The sequence below is a fragment of the Triturus cristatus genome, chromosome 4_1, assembly GCF_964204655.1.
Source record: "Triturus cristatus chromosome 4_1, aTriCri1.1, whole genome shotgun sequence".
Classification (NCBI taxonomy): Eukaryota; Metazoa; Chordata; class Amphibia; order Caudata; family Salamandridae; genus Triturus; species Triturus cristatus.
In genome coordinates this window covers 544,095,782-544,115,259 of record NC_140585.1, presented here as the reverse complement: position 1 = coordinate 544,115,259, position 19,478 = coordinate 544,095,782, and the positions used below count along the sequence as shown (strand labels likewise).

The 19,478-nt window shown below is 44.4% G+C and overlaps 1 protein-coding gene across 3 annotated transcripts in view; it reads right to left on the bottom strand.

The window, feature by feature from the left end:
- The window catches only part of LOC146855202 (glioma pathogenesis-related protein 1-like), a 403,498-nt gene that overhangs the window by 266,352 nt on the left and 117,668 nt on the right, over positions 1 to 19,478 (bottom strand). For 2 of the 3 annotated variants that reach the window (XM_085652850.1, XM_085652851.1), the window contains exon 3: positions 580 to 686. The exons of the other annotated variant lie outside the window; for it this stretch is intronic. In XM_085652850.1, the coding sequence (XP_085508976.1) occupies positions 580 to 686 (107 nt within the window). The remainder of the gene's footprint in view (positions 1 to 579; positions 687 to 19,478) is intronic. 3 annotated transcript variants of the gene reach the window in all.

Genomic DNA, 19,478 nt, shown 5'->3' with positions numbered 1-19,478 from the left:
GTTTTTTGCAGGAAGGAACGCCTTCCTGCACAAAAACAATCAATGGAGGTGTTTTCCTCATTCTATGTATGAAGCATAATGGAGCACACATGGAAAGAGTAAAAAACTGGGAGAAATGAAAACATTTCTCCTTATTAAACCTGCTCTAGGGAGGCGCAAGGTTTTGGCATTGGCCTGGGTTTACGTGATATTGTAAACCTGAGGCAGCATCAAAATCCATGGTTGTTGCATGGGAACACTCACCACAAGGCCCATGGAGTGCCTCTTTGACACAGAGTAAGAGAACACAGCGACTTGCACTTCTTTGCCTTACTCCATATCTACTAGGTCATGAAAAGCCACACAGAGTGACTTTTCGTGGCTTCGTAGATATGGGTCTGCTCTCAGCCCGCCGGTTTATCAAACAATGTGACGCACCAGCGATAAACCGGCAGCACAAGGGGTTTGTAAATGAGTCCCGTAGTTTTAGTGACTGAGATGAGCAGTAGAAACTCATTTCACTTAAAACTGTCACATGTTAAAGGTCTTGCTTACAAACAATACATTATATTAGCATTTTTGTTTCAATGTTTAACTTACGGCGGTCCGTAGTCACATACAAAAATGACAGCATTCGACCCCGATGGGTGAACTCTTGCGCAAAAGTGAGCAGCACAGCCAACTTTGTAACTATCAGCCCACACAACCTGAAAGAAACATGTAATTGTTGTGACCAACTTAAACGTTGTAGGCCTAATTCATGAAACACTTGCAGCTGCTTACTTAAAACAACTAAGATATATTTTGCAGTATTATAAAATTACAGGTGGGAACAGTCTTTTGGTACATTGATGAAAATGTGATTGTGCCCCAGTTAGTATTATCATTTTTCTATCTTTAAAAAGGAACATAACATTTTGCTGATCACTATTAAACCTCAAACTGTGATGCCATCTTAACATTCAGAGCTGGAACAGATCATGTATACATACACAGATGTAGACAGGCATATATAGACATCCAATCATTAAAGACTAACACAAATACCAACATGTACAGATCTGACATAAAGGTACACATCAATATACAGACACGGTCCTCTCAAAATGCAGGTATCCATGTAAACAGAACAGACACTGGGGCATATGTACAAGCCCCTATCACCACCAAAACGTCACTTTTTCAGACATTGTGGTGACGATAGGGGCTTAGCCTTATTTACAAGACAGAGTTAAGCCACTTAACGTGGCTTAACGCTGCCTTGTAAATAAGGCCCCCTTTCATGCTATGGTTAGTGTGAAAGGGTTGGGCAGTACGTGTTGCAGTGGGCGTTCAGTCGCAACACCCATTGATTTTGATGCTGCCCCCTATGTACAAGGGCAGTGGACATAGGAGGCAGCGCCAAAATTAAGATCAGGAAAAACCTGGTTTTAAGTTGGCGAAACGAGGAGAAATACATTTCTTCTCGTTTTTGCTTTTTCCATGTGTGCTGCCTTGTGCCATTATTTGTTTATGTACAGGAAGATACCCCTTCCTGTACATAGACAATCTGTAAATAAAATGCCCTTTTGTGACTTTCATGTGTGCTAGATGAAGCAGCACACATAAAAGTCACAAAATGGCATTTTAGGATTGTTTATGTGCAGGAAGGGACACCTTACACATAAACAATCCTCCCCTGCTCAGACACCCTTGCACTATGGTGCAAGGGTGCCTGCATTGATGCTACACCACTAAGTGTAGCACCAGCACAGGGGGAAAAGTAAGGCTGCACCATATCCTTGTAAATATAGTGCAGCCTTGCGTATCTGAAGTGGCGGAGTGAGGCATTAAGCCATGACTACTAACGCCTCACTCTCCCACTTCCTCGTACATATGCCCCTCTGTTTTTTATCCTTAGAGTTCTCCTGATATTCAGTTTTAGAGTTTAGGTGGTTTCGCACCCAGAGTAACCCTCTCAATTGAAGTAGAAACTGGTGAAATAATCTTCGCTAACTTTAGTTCCGTCTGTTGATAGTAGGAGATTGTGCTGCAGTGGGTGCAGGGCCAACAACCTCTATCTAAATTCTGCCAGTCCCGAACAACCAAAGAACAGGTTAGGTGGCTACAATGTGAATAAACCTAGACAAGTAGCACAAATGGTAGGGGGAAGTCTATCATGGAACAACGTCTTGTGTCCATGTTAAGGGTATGTTATTGGGATTTGTACAGTGCACTGTAACCTGTGAGGGTTTCCTGTCACTGTGCAGGGGCCTAGCCTCAAGGCCGGGTGGGGTTATTCGAAGAGCCAGGTCTTCAGCTTCTTGTGAAACTCAAGAAGAGAGGAGGATGCTCTGATGTGTGTTGGGATATCGTTCCATACTTTAGGAGCAAGAAGGCTCGACCCCCTGTTCTGATTCTGCGTATGTGTGGGATGTTTGCAAAAAGGGGTCCGGCAGATCGGAGGTGTCTGGGTTGTGTAAGATTTCACTGTTCAGTTGCATCTGCCTGGAAAATTCCACTGTGGGCGTGCCTTCGCCCAGGTATGAAACGTACATAATGTATCTCTATGCTTGTTGATTTTAGTTCCCTCTGTAGCACTTCTAGCGACTGTACAGATGGGGCTTCACTCTGAGTGTATATAATAAACAGTTATTGGTTTGTATTCTCTACTGTCTGACCGACTCTTCATTTGGTACGGGAGGCTGAGAGGTGGTCAGTGGTGACCTGGGTGGCCCTAAACGGGTCACTTACTTCAGCAGGAAGGAATATGTTAAACAAGCGTAAGTACATTGTTTTTATTACAATTTGACATCATTATTTTGACAGTGGTTGTTTTTTGGGGTGGAAGTGCAAACCTAAAAAATGTTGTTTCAAATATTTTTTATTTTTTTAACTTTTTATTTCATTTATATAATGTATATTTTGCATTTTGAATAGGTTTCAATTATGTTGTTCGGTATGTATATGGTTGTTTTGTAATGATTAGGATGTGGAATGCTTTATGTAACATCTAAACCCTTCCTAATGACATCACTTTCCATGTTTTCCTGAGGTTGGAGTGAGTAATGCCTTCAAAGACCAACACTTTCCATACTGTTGCTGTAATTGAAGTAACCCCTCCAAAATTCAACACTTTCCCTGATTTTGCTTATGTTGGAGTGGCGAATAATGAATTTAGCTCCTCCAAAGTCCAACACTTTCCTTACTCTTGTTTCGAGTGGAGAGGAAATAGTAAATCTAACCCCTTTGAATTCCAGTGCTTTCTCTGATTTTGCTTACGTTGGGGTCGAAATAGTAAATGTAGCCGCTTCGAAGTCCAACACAATATTTTGGTAGTTTACACAATGGGGCCTTATTCACAAAGATAAATGTACATGTTTTTGTAAGTTTACGCTTTTGCAGTATTCACATAATTGCATTTCAATGCTAAGTTTATGACGAAAAATCCACAGTTGGGGCCTGGCCTATCTTTTTATGTGCATAGTTTTCTGCCCCAACTGCAGAGTCCCCGCCCATGTAAATCTGGTATTAACAGTTTTGTGAATACTGAAATTGCGCATACTTACCTTTGTGAATCATGCCCATGTATGTAAGCACAATATTTTTGCAGGCAATATTTTTGCCAAACTATTTTTGTGTAACAGTATTTAATTTCACAGTAATTTGCCATACAACCCTATCAGAACAATACACCTCAACAGCTAAATATTATTCAATCATCCAATCTCACACAGTTGCAGACATAAGAAAACAACACACAGACAATCTGCTTTTACTTTTACCATGTCAGAGAATGTCTTTGTCTTGCCATTCATTTTAAATAGGACTTATCTGAAGAAGAGAGCGACTATTGACAGGTAAAGAATCAACATCTCTGCTATATCAAGGGAAGCTGTAATTGCCAGATACTACTTTACCCCCCAAGTGCTCCTTAACATGGTGCAAGCTGGGTTCAGGAATATGAATCCTCTAAAGCCTGTTTCTAGCCATTCCCTGACTATACCAATATAATGGCTGCACTCCACTTCCTGGCCCCAGGTTCTTTACAGATTGTTAGTGGAGACACTGTAGGCATCTCACAGACCAGCAAATGTAGCTGCTGGCGATGGATAATGAGATGCATCGTAGATTGCACCAGTTTATTGCAGTCATTGGAAGCAAGGCAATGGGTGGTAAGGGAATTCCATGCTAATGCCCACTTCAATTTCACCAACATAAGACTTAGCCAATCCACCACAGGGAACAATGTTTCGGCAAAATACACCAATGGCACTCTATCAACCTGCTAGCTGTCTGTGATGCCAGGGGCTACTTCGATGATGTGTGTGCTGCCTTATTTGGGAGTACACACAGCTATCTTCTGCAACAGTCACCTATGGCGCGTCAGTTGGTTGCTGGTGATTTCCAGTGACATGTCTCTAGCAAATAGGTTTGATGTCACAAAGAGGGTTTCCTTTGGACTTGAAGCTAAAGGTTTCCTATAACTATCAATACTTACTCCAATAGTCACACAGATTCACAATTCTGGGGATGGTCCTGATGGTCACTCAGGCTACACACACACACACTTTTATTTCTGATTTGGCAGCAATGAACATTGAATTGCATAATTCTGGCCCCACTCATGTGGCTGGCCATTTATTGGATCCTATTTTTCCAGTATATCTAACATTCACTGCTCTTCAGCCCTTCCTTTATGTTGGTCTGATCACTTTGCCATTGGTTTTTGTTTGGAGACTTTAGCAAATTATTTTTCTGTTAGTTCGACCTTCAGGAAACCCATAAGAAATTAGAGGGAAATTAGACATGGTAACTCTAAATTAGATCTTGTCTTCAAATACTCCCATTTCTAAACAAATGTTGGGTACTCTTTCGGGTGCCGTACAAAAATGGCTCTTAAACGTTATCGATACCCGTCTCCCTCTCTCTTTAAAAAAGGTAAACAACCACCGTTCCCCTGCGCCTTGGTTCACTGAGAAATTAAAAATGGAGAAAATTAAATGTAATTTGTTGGAAAGACGCTGGAGGAGGAGCTAAGCACCAGATTCCAAACTTGCCTATAAAAGGGCCAAAACAGAATATCATAATCTCTAAATCCGCTTGTGCGGAATATGTATCTGCAACCATCTCTAGTGCTCTGAAGTGCTCCAAGACATTATTTAAAATGGTCAAGGAGCTTTCTGGTTCGGAAACTCAATCTAGGCCCCCTTCTTTGAACAATCGGCAATGCAAAGACCTAGCTAAATTTTTTCTCGAGAAAGTGGAGAAAATATATTCTGATATAGAGGGCAGGCAGTCTGACAAATCTCCTCAGTCGCAACCGGACAATCCCCCCAGAACAGCATCTACACTGTCTCTAATAAACAATGTCTATTCTGATCAAGATAGGGCGACCTATGAATCCATGACTAAATTGGATACATGGTCTCCACTAGACATGGACTCTTTAAACGTATTTTAGACAGTGTTAAATCAGGCTCTCCCAGAGACCCTCTCCCTATCTGTGCAACAGCAGCTTGAGCGGCCATCATTGATGGTAATCACGGAACTCTTGAATGCCTCCTTACAGGAAGCAACAGTTCCACCAGAGTGGAAACATGCTATGGTGCTCCCCCTTCTGAAGAATGGTAACGCGGCTCCTGATCTGCCTTCTAACTACCGGCCTATTTCTTTGATACCGGCCTTTTTAAAGATTTTAGAGAGGCATATTAATCTACAGCAGTCCCAATTTGTAGAGTCACAAAAGTTTTTACACCCATCTCAATCTGGCTTTAGAGCCGGCTTTTCAACAGAAACAAGAAGCCAAAACATAACCAATTATTACCTCTACAATTTTTTTCAACACTTAATATCCATAAGGTTTTATCACAAATGATACTCCACTCACCAATATCCAACTTCGTTTAGTAAATTCTTAAGTACCCTCTATTCAATTTCTAAAATTTAAATAATAAAGAACATACAAAAATTACTACCTATAAACCTCTCTGGGTTGTCTTAAACCAAGTGCAGGCCAATCTAACAGCCAACTCAACATCAACATCAACATCAACTTCAACATCGTCCGTTCTATGTGTATTCTTCTCAGCGCGGCCCGCCAAATCCCGCTGATAATGGACTCCGCCTAGATCTCGCCTTAAAAACCCTTGTTCAACCAATCGTGAGCTTGCCATCATTGCTTGCTATAGCCAATGAGAGGCTAGAATTTCTAGGCTACTCAATAGTATCACGTTCCCTCTGTGGTCCGCTGACCATTTGCATCCAGTGGTGGCACATCGTTACAGACGACATTTCAGAGAGTTTTTAACCCATAGCCACCTCACTTCACATAATACACTTCAGAAAATCCATTAACTAATCGGCATTGCCGAGTTCCTGCGTTATGATACCTTATCAAACGATCATCCAAACCCTACTTACTTATAACACCAGTCGTACACTAAATGCCAGACACCCTACTTCGTGTCATCACTGTTGACGATAGAGTTAATATTACTGCCAAGTTTATCCTTGCTAACGATCTCTAATCAACTAATAAGTATCCCATATCCTCTGTCACCCACTATTCTTATCTAGAAAAATGTAGAACCGCTTCAACCAATGAGGGGTCAAAGCACCTGTTCTCTCTTTGGTCCGCTATTCCTTTTAACCAGTAGAAAGCTGTCCCCCCATTAAACATTTTTAAAGAGTTCGCAGCCAATGGGTATTACCATGTTGCTATAATATCGGAACCTTGTAAACAAATATTCAGTCGCTGCTCCCTCTTGAATCCACTTTTCCTATCTAGAAAAATGTCAAACCACTTCAGCCAATGAGAGATCTATGGTCCGCTATCACTTTTAGCTAATAGAAAACTGTCACTGCATGAAACGTTTTTATGGAGCTCTCAGCCAATCGGCATTCCCATGTTTCTCTGATATCACGAATTTGTAAACAACTATTCAGTCGCTGCTCCCTCTTAACACGAACCTTGCACTAAATTCCAATCACATTACATCGTATCTTCGCTACCAGAAAGATATGAGTAAAATAGTAATTCCTGCATAAAATGTCTGTTAGAAATCTAACACTGATAATCAGTGAAAACTGACTGATTCTATCATGTGTGGGGGAATTTACAACTTTCAAATCTACTCTTTTCATTTTTATTTTTAGTCTCTGCCTTTTGTGACATGTGAGAGTGGCTGGGACTTCCCCCCTTAAGATGGGCTTGGGTAAAATTGCTTCGTGGATGCAGGCAAATTATCTCAAGCTCAATGGAGAGAAGACCGAGGTCCTGGTTTTGGGGAACAATAAAGATCTTTGGGGTCCCCAACACTGGCCTATTGAAATGGATGCCCTTCCTCAGCCCTCCCGCCAAGTTCGTAACCTAGGCTTTATCAGCGATGACTCATTAACTATGCAACATCAATCAGTAAAGGTGGCTGCTACATGTTTCACCATTTTGAAATGGCTTAAAAAGATTATCTGGATGCTGCCGTGTCATACCCAGAGAACCGTAGTCCAGGCTCTTGTCACCTATAGACTGGACTACGGCATCATTCTTTATCTTGGAACCAACAAGGAGGTGCCTCGTAAACTGCAGATGGTCCAGAACTCTACCGCCAGATTAATATGCCAGGTTCCTAGAACTGTTTCTGTCTCGGGCCACCTGCGTGATCTTCATTGGCTCAGGGTGGAGAACCGAATTAAGTTCAAAGCCCTGAGCTATATGTTCAAAATCAAAACTGGAGTGGCCCCTCAGTCTCTGCAGTCCTTGGTTTGTCCTTACGTGCCTTCTCGTCTCCTCCGCTCATCGACTCAAGTGAAAATCTCGGTGCCCAAAATCAGACTGTCACGGATGGGTGGTCGATCCTTTGCCTGTCTTGGTCCCTCCCTATGGAACTCTCTTCCCATATCGATTCGTAATGAAACAGTGTATAACCAATTTCGCAAATCCCTAAAAACTTTTTTAACCAATAACCTTCAATTTGATTTCTTCTTTTTACTGGCTGGCGCCGGGAAACCCTTTTTGGGCAGCTGTTGCACCATATAAATTAAATATAACATAACATAACTCCACTCACACCATCCATACAACGAGAGCAGAAAACTCAACCCAAACTCAAAATACACAATTTAAAAAAAACTATGAATCAATTTATTCATAAATATATGTATAAGACAAGTTAATACAAAAAACATAAATCATTTGATAAGAACCAATCTAAAATCAATAGACTATTAAACAGAGGACTGAAATACGAACTACATAAAGAGAGTACACATAAAAAAAGACAACAAACTTTGTCATAACACACATATCCGTGGTGAATCAATGAAAACAAACTAGAACCTGATGTTATGATTGATTGGTAATCTGTGGTTCCAGTAAGTCCAGGGATTGTGTAAGAAAGCTTCCCAACTCTCACTTAGACTGCACATGTATCTATGGTATAGATATATCAATGTATTCATTCCTAACTTCACTATATCACACCTATAACACTAAGATTGTAAGCATGCATATATAGATTGAGGTTATCACACTATAGCAAACATCACGTCTTTCTTCCAGGTGATGCTAGATATTCCCACTGGCTTCATCTTCTCATCCTCTTCTGACATTCAACTATACAGCCTCAACAGAGGTACAATAGGGCTAGCCTTTACTGAAACCAATAGTAGCCAAAATGATTTAGAGGCAGTTGACTGACACAGGGAACTGGAACCATGCATTGCAACAAATCTTCCTGTGCCCTAAGTCCGCCCAAAGGAATGGCCAACAGAATATCTTTTGCTGACTACCCTCACAAAGTACACCAGGGAACTGTTGAAGAAAAAGTTGAGTTCACGGATGCAGTAGTACTTTATTCCAGCTCACAGAATGGTAGTGAGGAACCCACACAAGGAACAAAACATCTGGTCTCATGGAACATAGCGGGGGTGAGGCACAACTAACAGATTTAGAATGGCAAGAATATATGAACCGTTTTGATTTCTCACTATTACAAGAACCATGGGCTTTGGATACGCCCCATAAATTGGGCTACAGGACCTTCAGTTTCAACGATGTCCCTTCCCCAAGAGGCAGACCATCAGGAAGATTAGCCATATGGGCTAAAATATCCCTAAAGATAGATATTAGCCAACTAGAATTGCCATCTCCAGATATCTCAGTGGCACCTAGGTGGGACCTAAATTGTGAATTTGAGCTTGTGGTGGGCCAAGAAACAGTTTTAGAAGAGTAGGACATGGCAAGAGGCATCCCCACAGTGGAAGCCGGAACTTCTGTTCCTTGTTCAACGGCGGCAATTCAAATGGTTTGATTGGTTTCTGGACAAGGATTAAGGGCCTGCAATGGCAGGCTGCCATCAGACAGCCCGAGTGCATATATGTACAGAAGAGGTACAACCTTGAGTAAAATTGACTATATAATAGTGAGCATCAACATATGGGGTATGTTAGAACTGGGGTCACCAATTCTGACGGTTAGCTTGGCGCGAGGTAGGAAGGCTCCCAAAGGCAATGTGTAAAGCGGTTGTGCAGCACTCACCCACCCGGACTCAGTCATGCACACACAATGGAGGACGCCACACCAGGTTGTTTGGTAAAACAAGATCTTTTATCTATTTCACATCATGGCAAATCAATTCATTTCCAGAATAATGCAGATAATTTCAAGGCAACAGGCAATTCATTCGAGTAGCCAAAATAGATAGTCGCAGGGCAACAATCAATTCATTCAAATAAATGAAACAGTGAATTTCAGGGTAACACTCAGTCCATTCACATCAATGGGTCAGCGAATCTCAAAATGACAGGTAATTAATTTCTGCGCAAAACAGGCGTAAATTCCTCTCTAAAACTTCAGGCCCATAACAACAAGGTTCTCGGTAACTAGGGGCATCATAGGCACAACATTTCAGTGTTCACATTAATCAGGATAGCACTGGGTTGGTAGGGATATTCCAGGCAACATTTCCTGTGTAGGAGCACTCTGCGAAGGGTATATAATAAGGGCTAATCCATGTGGCCAGTCATCTACATTTATCACAGTTTCAGGCCCGGCCTGGCCCAACCGCTCCACAATGAAGACTCAAATGGGCCTACAGGGCCCAGTTGCAGCTCCCAGAGGTGAGGGGCGGTCCCGGGGCTGCCACGCTGATCGCTCGAGGCTCCTCGGCAGCCCGCCGTCCCCTATGATTTCTGCCCTCCCCTGGGGGGGGGGTTACCTGTAGGCTTCGGGCCTCCAAAAAGTCGGCACGGCTCTGTCCCGGGGGCCTCTGCAGTCCTTGGAGCCCCCGCGTCGATGTTCCCCGTGAGCCAATGAGGTTGCCTGGTTCTGGGGGCAGGGCGCGGAAGCCAATGAGTGGGCAGCTTCCGGGGGGGCGTAGCCGTAGGGACCAATGGAGGGCTGCGCCCGCTACCGGATACGGCCGGTGACGTGAATCGCTGAGGAACGCCCCGGGGCCTAGCGCGGCCTCCCTCACTGCCGCGGCGGCCCTCCCAGGCTTCGGGGCCGCAGCAGCGAACTTGGGTAACAGAGGGACCTCAGAGTAGCGGGCACCGGGCCGCGGCGGTGACTCTCCGGCCGTGACGGCGCTTCCGGACACAGTGTTAGTTTGTAGGGACCGGGCTGTGGCGATGACTGGCTTGCGGCGCTTGAAGGGCACAGCGCTGGAGTGTCTTAACAGGTAGGGGGCATCACAGCAGTTCCGCTACGGCCTGGGCTGCGACGGTGATGGTCTGGCAGCGCTTTGAAGTCGCAGCGCCCGAGAGTCGGAACATGTAGGGGCCCAGCTGTTCCAGCCAGATGGCGCTAGGGGGGCACAGTTCTGGCGGATTAGCGCTAGGCGGGCACAGTGCTTACCGGCAGTTCCTGATCAGCAGCGCACACAGCAGCCAGTCCCCCTCTTCTTCACAACACCTGGGTGGCAAAGCGCTTGTCTCAGGGGGGGAGGTTCACAGCAGGTCTCAAGGCAGGTTCTTGGGGGGAAGAATAGGGGTTGAGTTGGCAGGCTTTGGAGGCAGGGTGGGTCCCTGGGGCACACTGGAGGTGGTCCCCTGGGTTTCCCCCACACTGGGCAAGATCAGTAGGCAGGCAGAGTCCCTCATCTAACTTGGGTACAGCAGGGCCTAAACTCAGTCAGTCCCAGTAGTGTAGGTTCCTCCTCTAGGGCCAACCGCCTATGCTCCGGCAGAGGTTCCCCCAGGTCCAGTGGTGCCCCAACTGACTAGTTCAGTTTCCCTCCTTTCCTCTTATACCCCTAGGTCAGGTGACCCTCCTGTAAAGGCGGCAAAGCATAACCCCTCCCGGGGCTGGAAGGTTCCAGGAGCTTTCACATAGCTGTCTATGGGACAAACAGGCGGGATGGTAAAGATACAGTATCAAGATGTCCCAGCCTGCTCCTAACCACTAGTGCGTGTATGCAATAGCCACTCCGCAGTAGCAGGGGCCTGCGGCAGCCATGTTATTAGGAGAGAGCACCTGCACCTCAGCACTGGTTGGCAGTGGTAAGGCGCCCAGAGACCTAGGGCTAACAAAAAGATGGTGGCAAAAATGAGGCGACAAGGGCAACAAAAAAAAATGGGGTACGACCACCCTAGGGCTGACAGATCTAACAGGGTAACATAATTATTTACAAGTGGACAAAAGAGATGACAGTGAACACATTCCTCTGTGCTTGACGATAGGGGGAGCTCTTTTAGAAACATGGGCACTGAGGAAAAATAGTACAAAGAAGCACTCTCTTTTAAGTCCACTGATCAGTAACAATTGCAGGGCACTAAAATGGTCCTCCATTGTTGGGAATCCCCAAACCTTGGCAAAAATCTATAACACCATTGCAGATGTACTAACCAGGGGCAGCCTCTCCATTATGTGATAGGTGTGCTACCCCACTGCTTTCTCACAGTGCGAGATGCAGAAAATAAAATGGTATTTTAAATGCTATTTTATTTTCTGCTTCTCACGCTGCGAGAAAGTAGAAGGTAGGGGTATGCCTGGTTGGGGGCAGGCGGGAGGGTATGCCTGGTTGGGGGCAGGTGGGTGGGCGGGTCGGGTAGGAGTGGCTTGCACCACTCTGAGTGCCCTGACTGCTTGGTCGGCCCTGGGGCAGACCAAAGCAGTCATGCACACTCTACATTTTCTTTATGTAGGCATGCAGCCTACATAGAGAAAATGGCCTCTCTACCTGGTGCCCAGCTGGGAGCTGCCCGGGTCTCCACACCAATCACAACACTGCCATTGCAACGTTGTGATTGGCTACAGGAGGGAAGGGAGCATGCCTGTTCATGTTCCAGCCCGGCCCAGGAGCGGAGTCGGTGCAGGACCGGGATCAGGTACCTTTTATTTATACTTTACAATGCCCCCCGCCCCCCACGGTAACACCCTCGCAACACCCCCCTCCCTCCGAGAATTACGAGCGAGCCGCAACTGGTTGCATGTCTCTTTATGACTATTTTACTGCAGCATGGTAACATTGCTGGGCAAAGTTTGTCTTTCGGTTTATCAAACGTGTTTGTTTATCCAAAGGAGAGAAAGCACGTTCTGCACAGATTTACAAGCATATTTGAGTTACTATGATACACAAAATATGCACAAAACACCACGTCAGTACAATTTACACATATCCCTCCCTCTGGTTACGCTTCGCTTATATCATATTACAATCATATGTGAAGCTTTTTTATGGTGCTAAAAAGTTCCTTTTATTGTTTTTAAGCACTCCTAATTTTGGCAGTTAGCGAAACTGAGCCATAGGGTTTAATAATTTGCACAGGGTCCCACAGCGTTCAAGTGAGGAAGGAAGCAATACCTATAAGAACCAATTCACAATACATTTTGTACAATTTGGGTGAGCGAAAAGGAATGTAAATTGGCAATTTTCCTACTCAAGAATTTCGACTAGCATTGGTATCTGTATTGGTAAATTCCTGAATAATAGTATTTGGACTAGCAAAATGTTGTCATCATAAAGTGATTTGCAAATAGAGAAATTGCGCCAATGTAGGGAAATCTCCTTTATTGCAAATGTAGGTTTAGGGCCGTATTTGTGAGCATTCTTGGGTGACGAAAGCATGCAAACACGCCTGTAGGTAGTCATGCATCCCTGGCATGTGGTTTCCCCACCATTGAAATGGACATAAATATATTCCTTTCAATTCAGTGCTGAAAAGAGGTAAGAACACTGTGATATATAAAGGGTTTCTTTGGGAATACGTTTTGCCATTAATTAAGGTATTTCCATTCTGGAAGCAAACCAAACAGGCATCTGTGAAGGGCTTTTGTGGAACACAGAGCAGTAATCGCAGTGGCGAAAAGCAGGATTCTGACTTCTAAAGTGAAGGCTTTGGGAACTGGGCCCTTTTTACATACTGCCTGCCTCCCTGAGCTAAGTGTGGCAATTTCGAAAGGGCCTTGGGCTATTTATATATTGTTTTATGTAAAATGCTATGGAAAGTCGTGCTTTGACCACATATACGTAAATGGACATGGGGTGTGGCGGCTGGCCATGTGTGCTTTGAAAGTGAGTGCTCAGTGACTTCTTCGAGGTGTGTGGATCTGAAAATATGTTAAAAAAATAAGTTAACTTAAGAAAGTCACTAGTAAGATCTGGGACCGATCACAAAACATTTTTAGGTCTCCCCTGAGCCAGTGCATGCGCTGCTCTGGCGAGACATTTAGTGAGTGGGCTTTAAAAAGCCAACCACAGCTTTTTGTGTGGCATAGAGCGTGCGGTTACGCGCACAGTGACGAGCCGTCATGGTTCACTAAGTGCATCGCTCGCGGGAACCCTTACAACCCGCGTCACTTTCACAGCCGCGCGGCCAATGCTTGTTCTTTGCAGGTCCCTCCTCCATTCCCTGCGTGTCCCTTTATCCTTTCATCTTTAACTTTCACCTTGACGCCACGCAATGTCGTCGTCTTTTCTCTTACGTTTCTCGCTCTCCTCCTATCTGGACTTTACTTATTTTAGCCATGTGTTTAATTTCTTTCCCTCCTCTTCAACACAACTCCGTAGGTTCGCTCTCGTCTTTTTACAGCATTGGGTCTGTAGGCGTCTTTTTCCGATCTTCCACTCTCTATTGTAATGTTCTTTCAGTATCTTTGCACTACGTTTATGCGTTTTACCTGACATTCACTTTCCAATTGTTATTTTATATTTTAGATCTAAGATTTGATTCCCTCTTTACCCATTCACCATTGTCTGTGTTTACATGGTATCGTCGCCCTCTCAGTTCTCCAGCTCTCTTTATCTTGTATCTCCAGTTTCCTACCTCCTCCCCCTTTACCTAAGCCTCTCCTCCCCACATCCCCTGAGTGTGTCATGAGCCCGCACGGCCGTGAACGCGCACTCCCCTTGTAGGGAAATCTGTGACGATAACACACGTAAAAGCGCAGGGGGGTGTCTGCTCCACTTCGAGTGCCGGATGGAACCCCGCTTCTCCCTTCCCCCCTAGGGACCGGCAGTGAAAATAGTGCTGTACTCGTACTACACCCTCCCCTCCACCCCCCAGCACCACTGAGAAGGACACCCTAACCCGAGTCAGCAAGGCTTCATGACATTGGATGAACCTCTGTACTCCACACCCAAAACACGCATGACCAAAGATCTAACATCCTCGGAGGGTGGTTAGACACATTACAAAGTGTCAGCTGCCAAGTTCGACACCATAAATCAACCCCGACTTTTCACCACAACGTTTTGCATTATGGAACTTGTAGTTTCAGTTTAGAGTGCAGGCCTTTAAATCTCAGCAATTAGAGTGCTGTGGGTTGAAAAGTCCTTATTGTCTCACGGTGTTTACAGCTATCTTCCGTTCCACCACAGGTTAGGTAACTTTTGCAGTTTCCATTAAGCATTTTAAAATGTTTTGTTTTCCACCTGCCTCATAAAGCGCACACATCTTCCTGAAAAGTTGGTCAAATGTCTTGGAAATAGTTGAGAATTGTATCTGATACGCCTGTGGGTGGGGGTGCTCGTGACGAGGTTCCAGCACATACAGCAGCAGGTTCAACAGCACCACAGTTTTTTGGGCCCATGAAATCCAGCCGGGGTTTTACTATCCAACCAGTGGATGGGCGGCGGAGAGAGGGGTAGTCATACACCAGGGCCTGTGGTACCTATGGTGCGTGTAAGTGCCACAGTAGTCCTAATTGGACGTTCGTATAACTTTGTGGCAGTCACAGTAGTTGCGCTCCCGCGTGTTTCTTTCGCTTCTCAGGAGTGTCTGCACCTATTGGCCTTCTATGTCTCTCTTTTTATTATGATGTCCTCTTTCCCTCACCTTTCCCATTATTTTATTTATTTCTCTCTACAATGCTCTCTCTACCCCTTCCACTCCATCTATCACTCCCTTTGCTTTCATCTCTCTTTCTATCTCCTTCACTGTTTCCGTTCTCTGCTTCCAATGTCTCGCTAGTTTAATACATCCGTCTTACTTCTGTCTCTCTCTCCCTGTTTCACCATTCTCTACTTCTCCCCCGCCCTTCCTCTGTATTAGCCTCATCTCTCTACCTCATCTGCACCTCTTTTCTCTCTACTTCTTATAAGGTCCCAAAAGCGAGACCTATTGGCTATGCCAATGCCTGTTGTCTGATGCTATCAAGGTAGTGCTTGGTTTAAACACTCAGTTTTACCAAAGTACTAAAGGAAACAGGCTTCAGGAATTTATAATGTGTGACAATAATGTTTGTGCACATTTTCCTAAGCACGCTTGTCTGTTTGTGGGAAGCTCCTGTACAGCGCGCGCGCAAAGACTGACTGCTGAAACATGTTAAATTGGGCCGAGGAGACCAGAGCATTAGGTAATTGAGTAGAACCCTGCCGTACCACGCAGCGTGGGGAATGGGAAAGAGGAGGCTGAGCACAGATAATTGAGAGCTAGACTGTATTGCATTTCTCTTAAAAATGCCAGTGATGGAAAGACAGAAATAATCAATAATCTTGCAGAGCTTTTCTGTGCACGTGACTCAACACTGTTTACTGTGAGAATCCGTGTGTGCAGGACGCAATATTTCCAGCAGCACATTTTGGTGAGATTAGCGGCTAGCCAGCTATCAGCATGGCTTTCAAAGAACCACAGTTGTCCTTTCAAGATTTCACATAATGTTTTGTTCTTAACTCAGCTCGAGAATGGTGTTTCTCTGCCGGAAATAAGATCTATTTTTTAGTTGTGCAAGCTCGCCTTTCCCCCTGTTTTTCTTTCAGAGTAATTTTTTAGGCCCCAGCGCATATAGTTGGGATTTTTAAAGTGCTGCCTGTGGCCTAAAGCTTGAGTGCACGCGAGCGTGCACGCGCGCAGCCGCCAATCACTGCTGCGCGCGCGCACCACTCGCGTGCTTGCCACACAGCGTGTCCCTTCCTAGCGATCGCGATCACTTTCGCTTTGATCGCGATCGCTATTACTTCGCTTTCACGGCCGCGCGCCCGTTACTTTTACGGCCGCGCGGCCAGTGCTTGTTTGGTGTTCTTGTTTCCGGCTTTGATTTTCCCACACGAGTTAATGGTTGTAACGCTCGAGCCGCAGCCCTTTCTCCTTATTGGGGATTTGCATTCTGTGACTCTTATCTTCGCCGGTTCACTGGGAACGATTCCACAGAAGAGATGCGTCACTCACTGTACTACTGGCTTTTTCAAGTACAGGCATCTCTGTCCTCTAGTCGTCTCAAAATACCGTATCATCTTTGTAAAAGGATCGCTGCTGTTCCGCTGAACGGGTTATTGCAACTTGTGCCCAAACGGGTTCCCAATGCCGAGACGTCAGGCAACGCCTTTCTATTGCAAAAGGAGACTGGGGGAAGCCCAGCCGGGGGATGGTACATTAGAATGCATCCAAATCCCCTGTTGGATAGAACACTCCAAGGGACTACCAAAATAATTCTTTCAAATCTGTCTGTTCTGTTAACCTATGTCGGTCGGCGCGTGTAATAACAAATTACATTTCTGAGGCTCTCTCTGTACATTGAGCACCCACCTGTTTGCACTCAGGAAGATGACAGACGTTTTTGCGGCAGTGGGCTTGCAGCCATAACAGAATTACGCTCCGTCGTCTGCTTGTAATATAAACGTTTATTTCTATTTTTTTTTTAATCCTTTTTTTAGTCCTAATGTTAGAGCTAAGGCGACCACCTGAACCCGTGTGACCCTGTTATGACGCACCAAACTCCCCACTTCACAGGCAGTGAAGCCGGCTCTTTTCCCTACTTTGTGCCATGATTTTAAAGTTTTTGAAGGTTCTTTTCTTAACGCTTCACACACATCGTACATGACAAAGCACTATTTCTCCCTATACAACTTATAAATAGACCATTGCACGTCTCTATATATGTATGCCCTAAGGCAAAGCAATACTCTTCAATGATTTATTTGCCACCAGCATCCTTGCCCACTACTCCTTGCATAAATAAAAGCGGTTCTTTCCGTACACTAACCCAGCCACTTGCCTCGTTCAGCATCACTGGTTACATAAATCTGGAAGAGCCCCGACAAGGTTGCCCACACGCTAATGTGATTAGTTCTAAGTGCATGAATCAGTCCAAATAAATCCAGGGGGCGGAGGGTGGGGCTTGAAAATGTAATCTGACCGTGGCCAAGGTGACTCGGTCCTGCAGTGGCAGGCTAGGTGTAGGTTGCCTTCCAAGGCTTTGGCTGGGAGTTCGGTTCAGTCAACTGTAGGTTTTTTGTTTCCATTGGTTCTCTGTGTGGCCCTCCGGTGTCGTAGAGCCCAAAGGTTGGTTCTAAAAACCACAAAGCTCTAGTTACACAGGAACAGTATTTTTTTTTTATATGTGAATATACCATCTTGATATTTTCCGTGGAAAAAACATGAATGGTTGTATGTGTAAAGTTGACATATCTTCACATGACTATCATATAACTTCTTTTGCCAATACCGTTGGCCTTCCTACCAAGGGGTATCCTTTGGATTTAGTAGGAGACCCTTCTGTCTGATTTAGTAGTGAGGAGGACGAGGATGTTCAGTCTAATGGTGCTTTGCACCAGTCTGTCCATCCCCGCTGTCTAAATAAATAGACTCCGTCAACTCTTCACATCTCGTGCTAGTTGTAATGGAAATACATAAGAATTGTAAATCCCTTATGTAGCCCTGGGGCAAAAAGAAAACAAAACACTGTGAAAAAGCTTTTTAAGTCCTGGAACACCTTAACTATCTCTCATGTTAAAGCCTGTTACAAAGAAATTGTATGCGCTGCAAGACTCTGGGAAATATAGAAATCTGCCTGAAATGTTCATAGTTACAGAGAGAGAGCTCATGCTTGGGAGTGATTTTGGGGAGAACAACAAGCCACTGTAGTAGAACAAGCATTTGCAATGCAATAGGTCTCGCATTTGCGAGAGTTTAAGTTATAGGCATTGGAAATGGCACTGCCTTTTATTTATGTTTTAAAAACCAACACGTAAATAAAAGGCATTGTCATTTACAATGTCAATAGCTCAAACTCTCGCAAATGCGAGACCTATTGCATTGCAAATGCTTGTTTGTGCTTTTTTTGGGCACAATAGCCTTGGCTAAATTATTCAAATTAGATTCTTTCCCTTCGTTCATATTTACTATATGTAAACGTAGACAGTTTGGAGTGCAGTTTAGATCTACTGTGTGAGCATTAGAGGTGTAAGATAACTTTTTCGGTACCCCTTGTTCGGCAATTTCTAAGTGCTGTACCTAATGGTTGTTAATATCACTGAATGTAATGGTGCTCGATTAATTAGCCTCAGAAGTATTGAAGGCAGAGTAAAAAATTAGCTAGCATTCATGCCAAGAATTTGCAATTCTATTAAGGACACGGAGGCGAGGATTATGCTACTCATTCTATTTATTGCCACTCACAGCAGCCAATCAAAACGTTTTTTAATTCAAAATAAACTACACATCCCATGATGCTTTAGTCACATGTCACTTCCGGTATGAGCCTATAAGAGCCACCATAACTAGTCCTTGAGCCTCTTTCTTTGCTCGAACAATAAAGTCCAATAATAGCATATATATATATATAAGTTCCAACAAACATCCTCCAACATGGAAGAGAAACGAGAGCTAAATGGGAACGTCTTCTTTATCCAGAAGTACTCCTACTTCATCTTCTTCTCGGAGCCTGGAAAGAAGGAAATACAAGAAAACCCGTAACTTCTGCTTAAACAGAAAATTCAATACATACGGGTGGGTAAGCATTACAATACTGTAATCCAACCGGGCGGGATAATCCTCGCCTCCGTGTCCTTAATAGAATTGAAAATTCTTGGTGCGAATCTTAGCTAATTTTTTATTCTATTACAGGACCGGAGGCTTCGTATTATGCTAGTTTAACGCTGATCAAATACAACAGAGGTAATATCACCCACCGGTTTATAATAAAACTGCTTAAAGGTAGACTCAGAAGACCAATCAGCAGAATGCATGATCTCCTGAATGGTAGAACCCAACATAAATGTTTTAGAGGCCATGGCGCCCCGAACAGAGTAGGCCCCAAACACTTGAGTATCAATACCTGCTGCCTCTTGCATAACAGATTT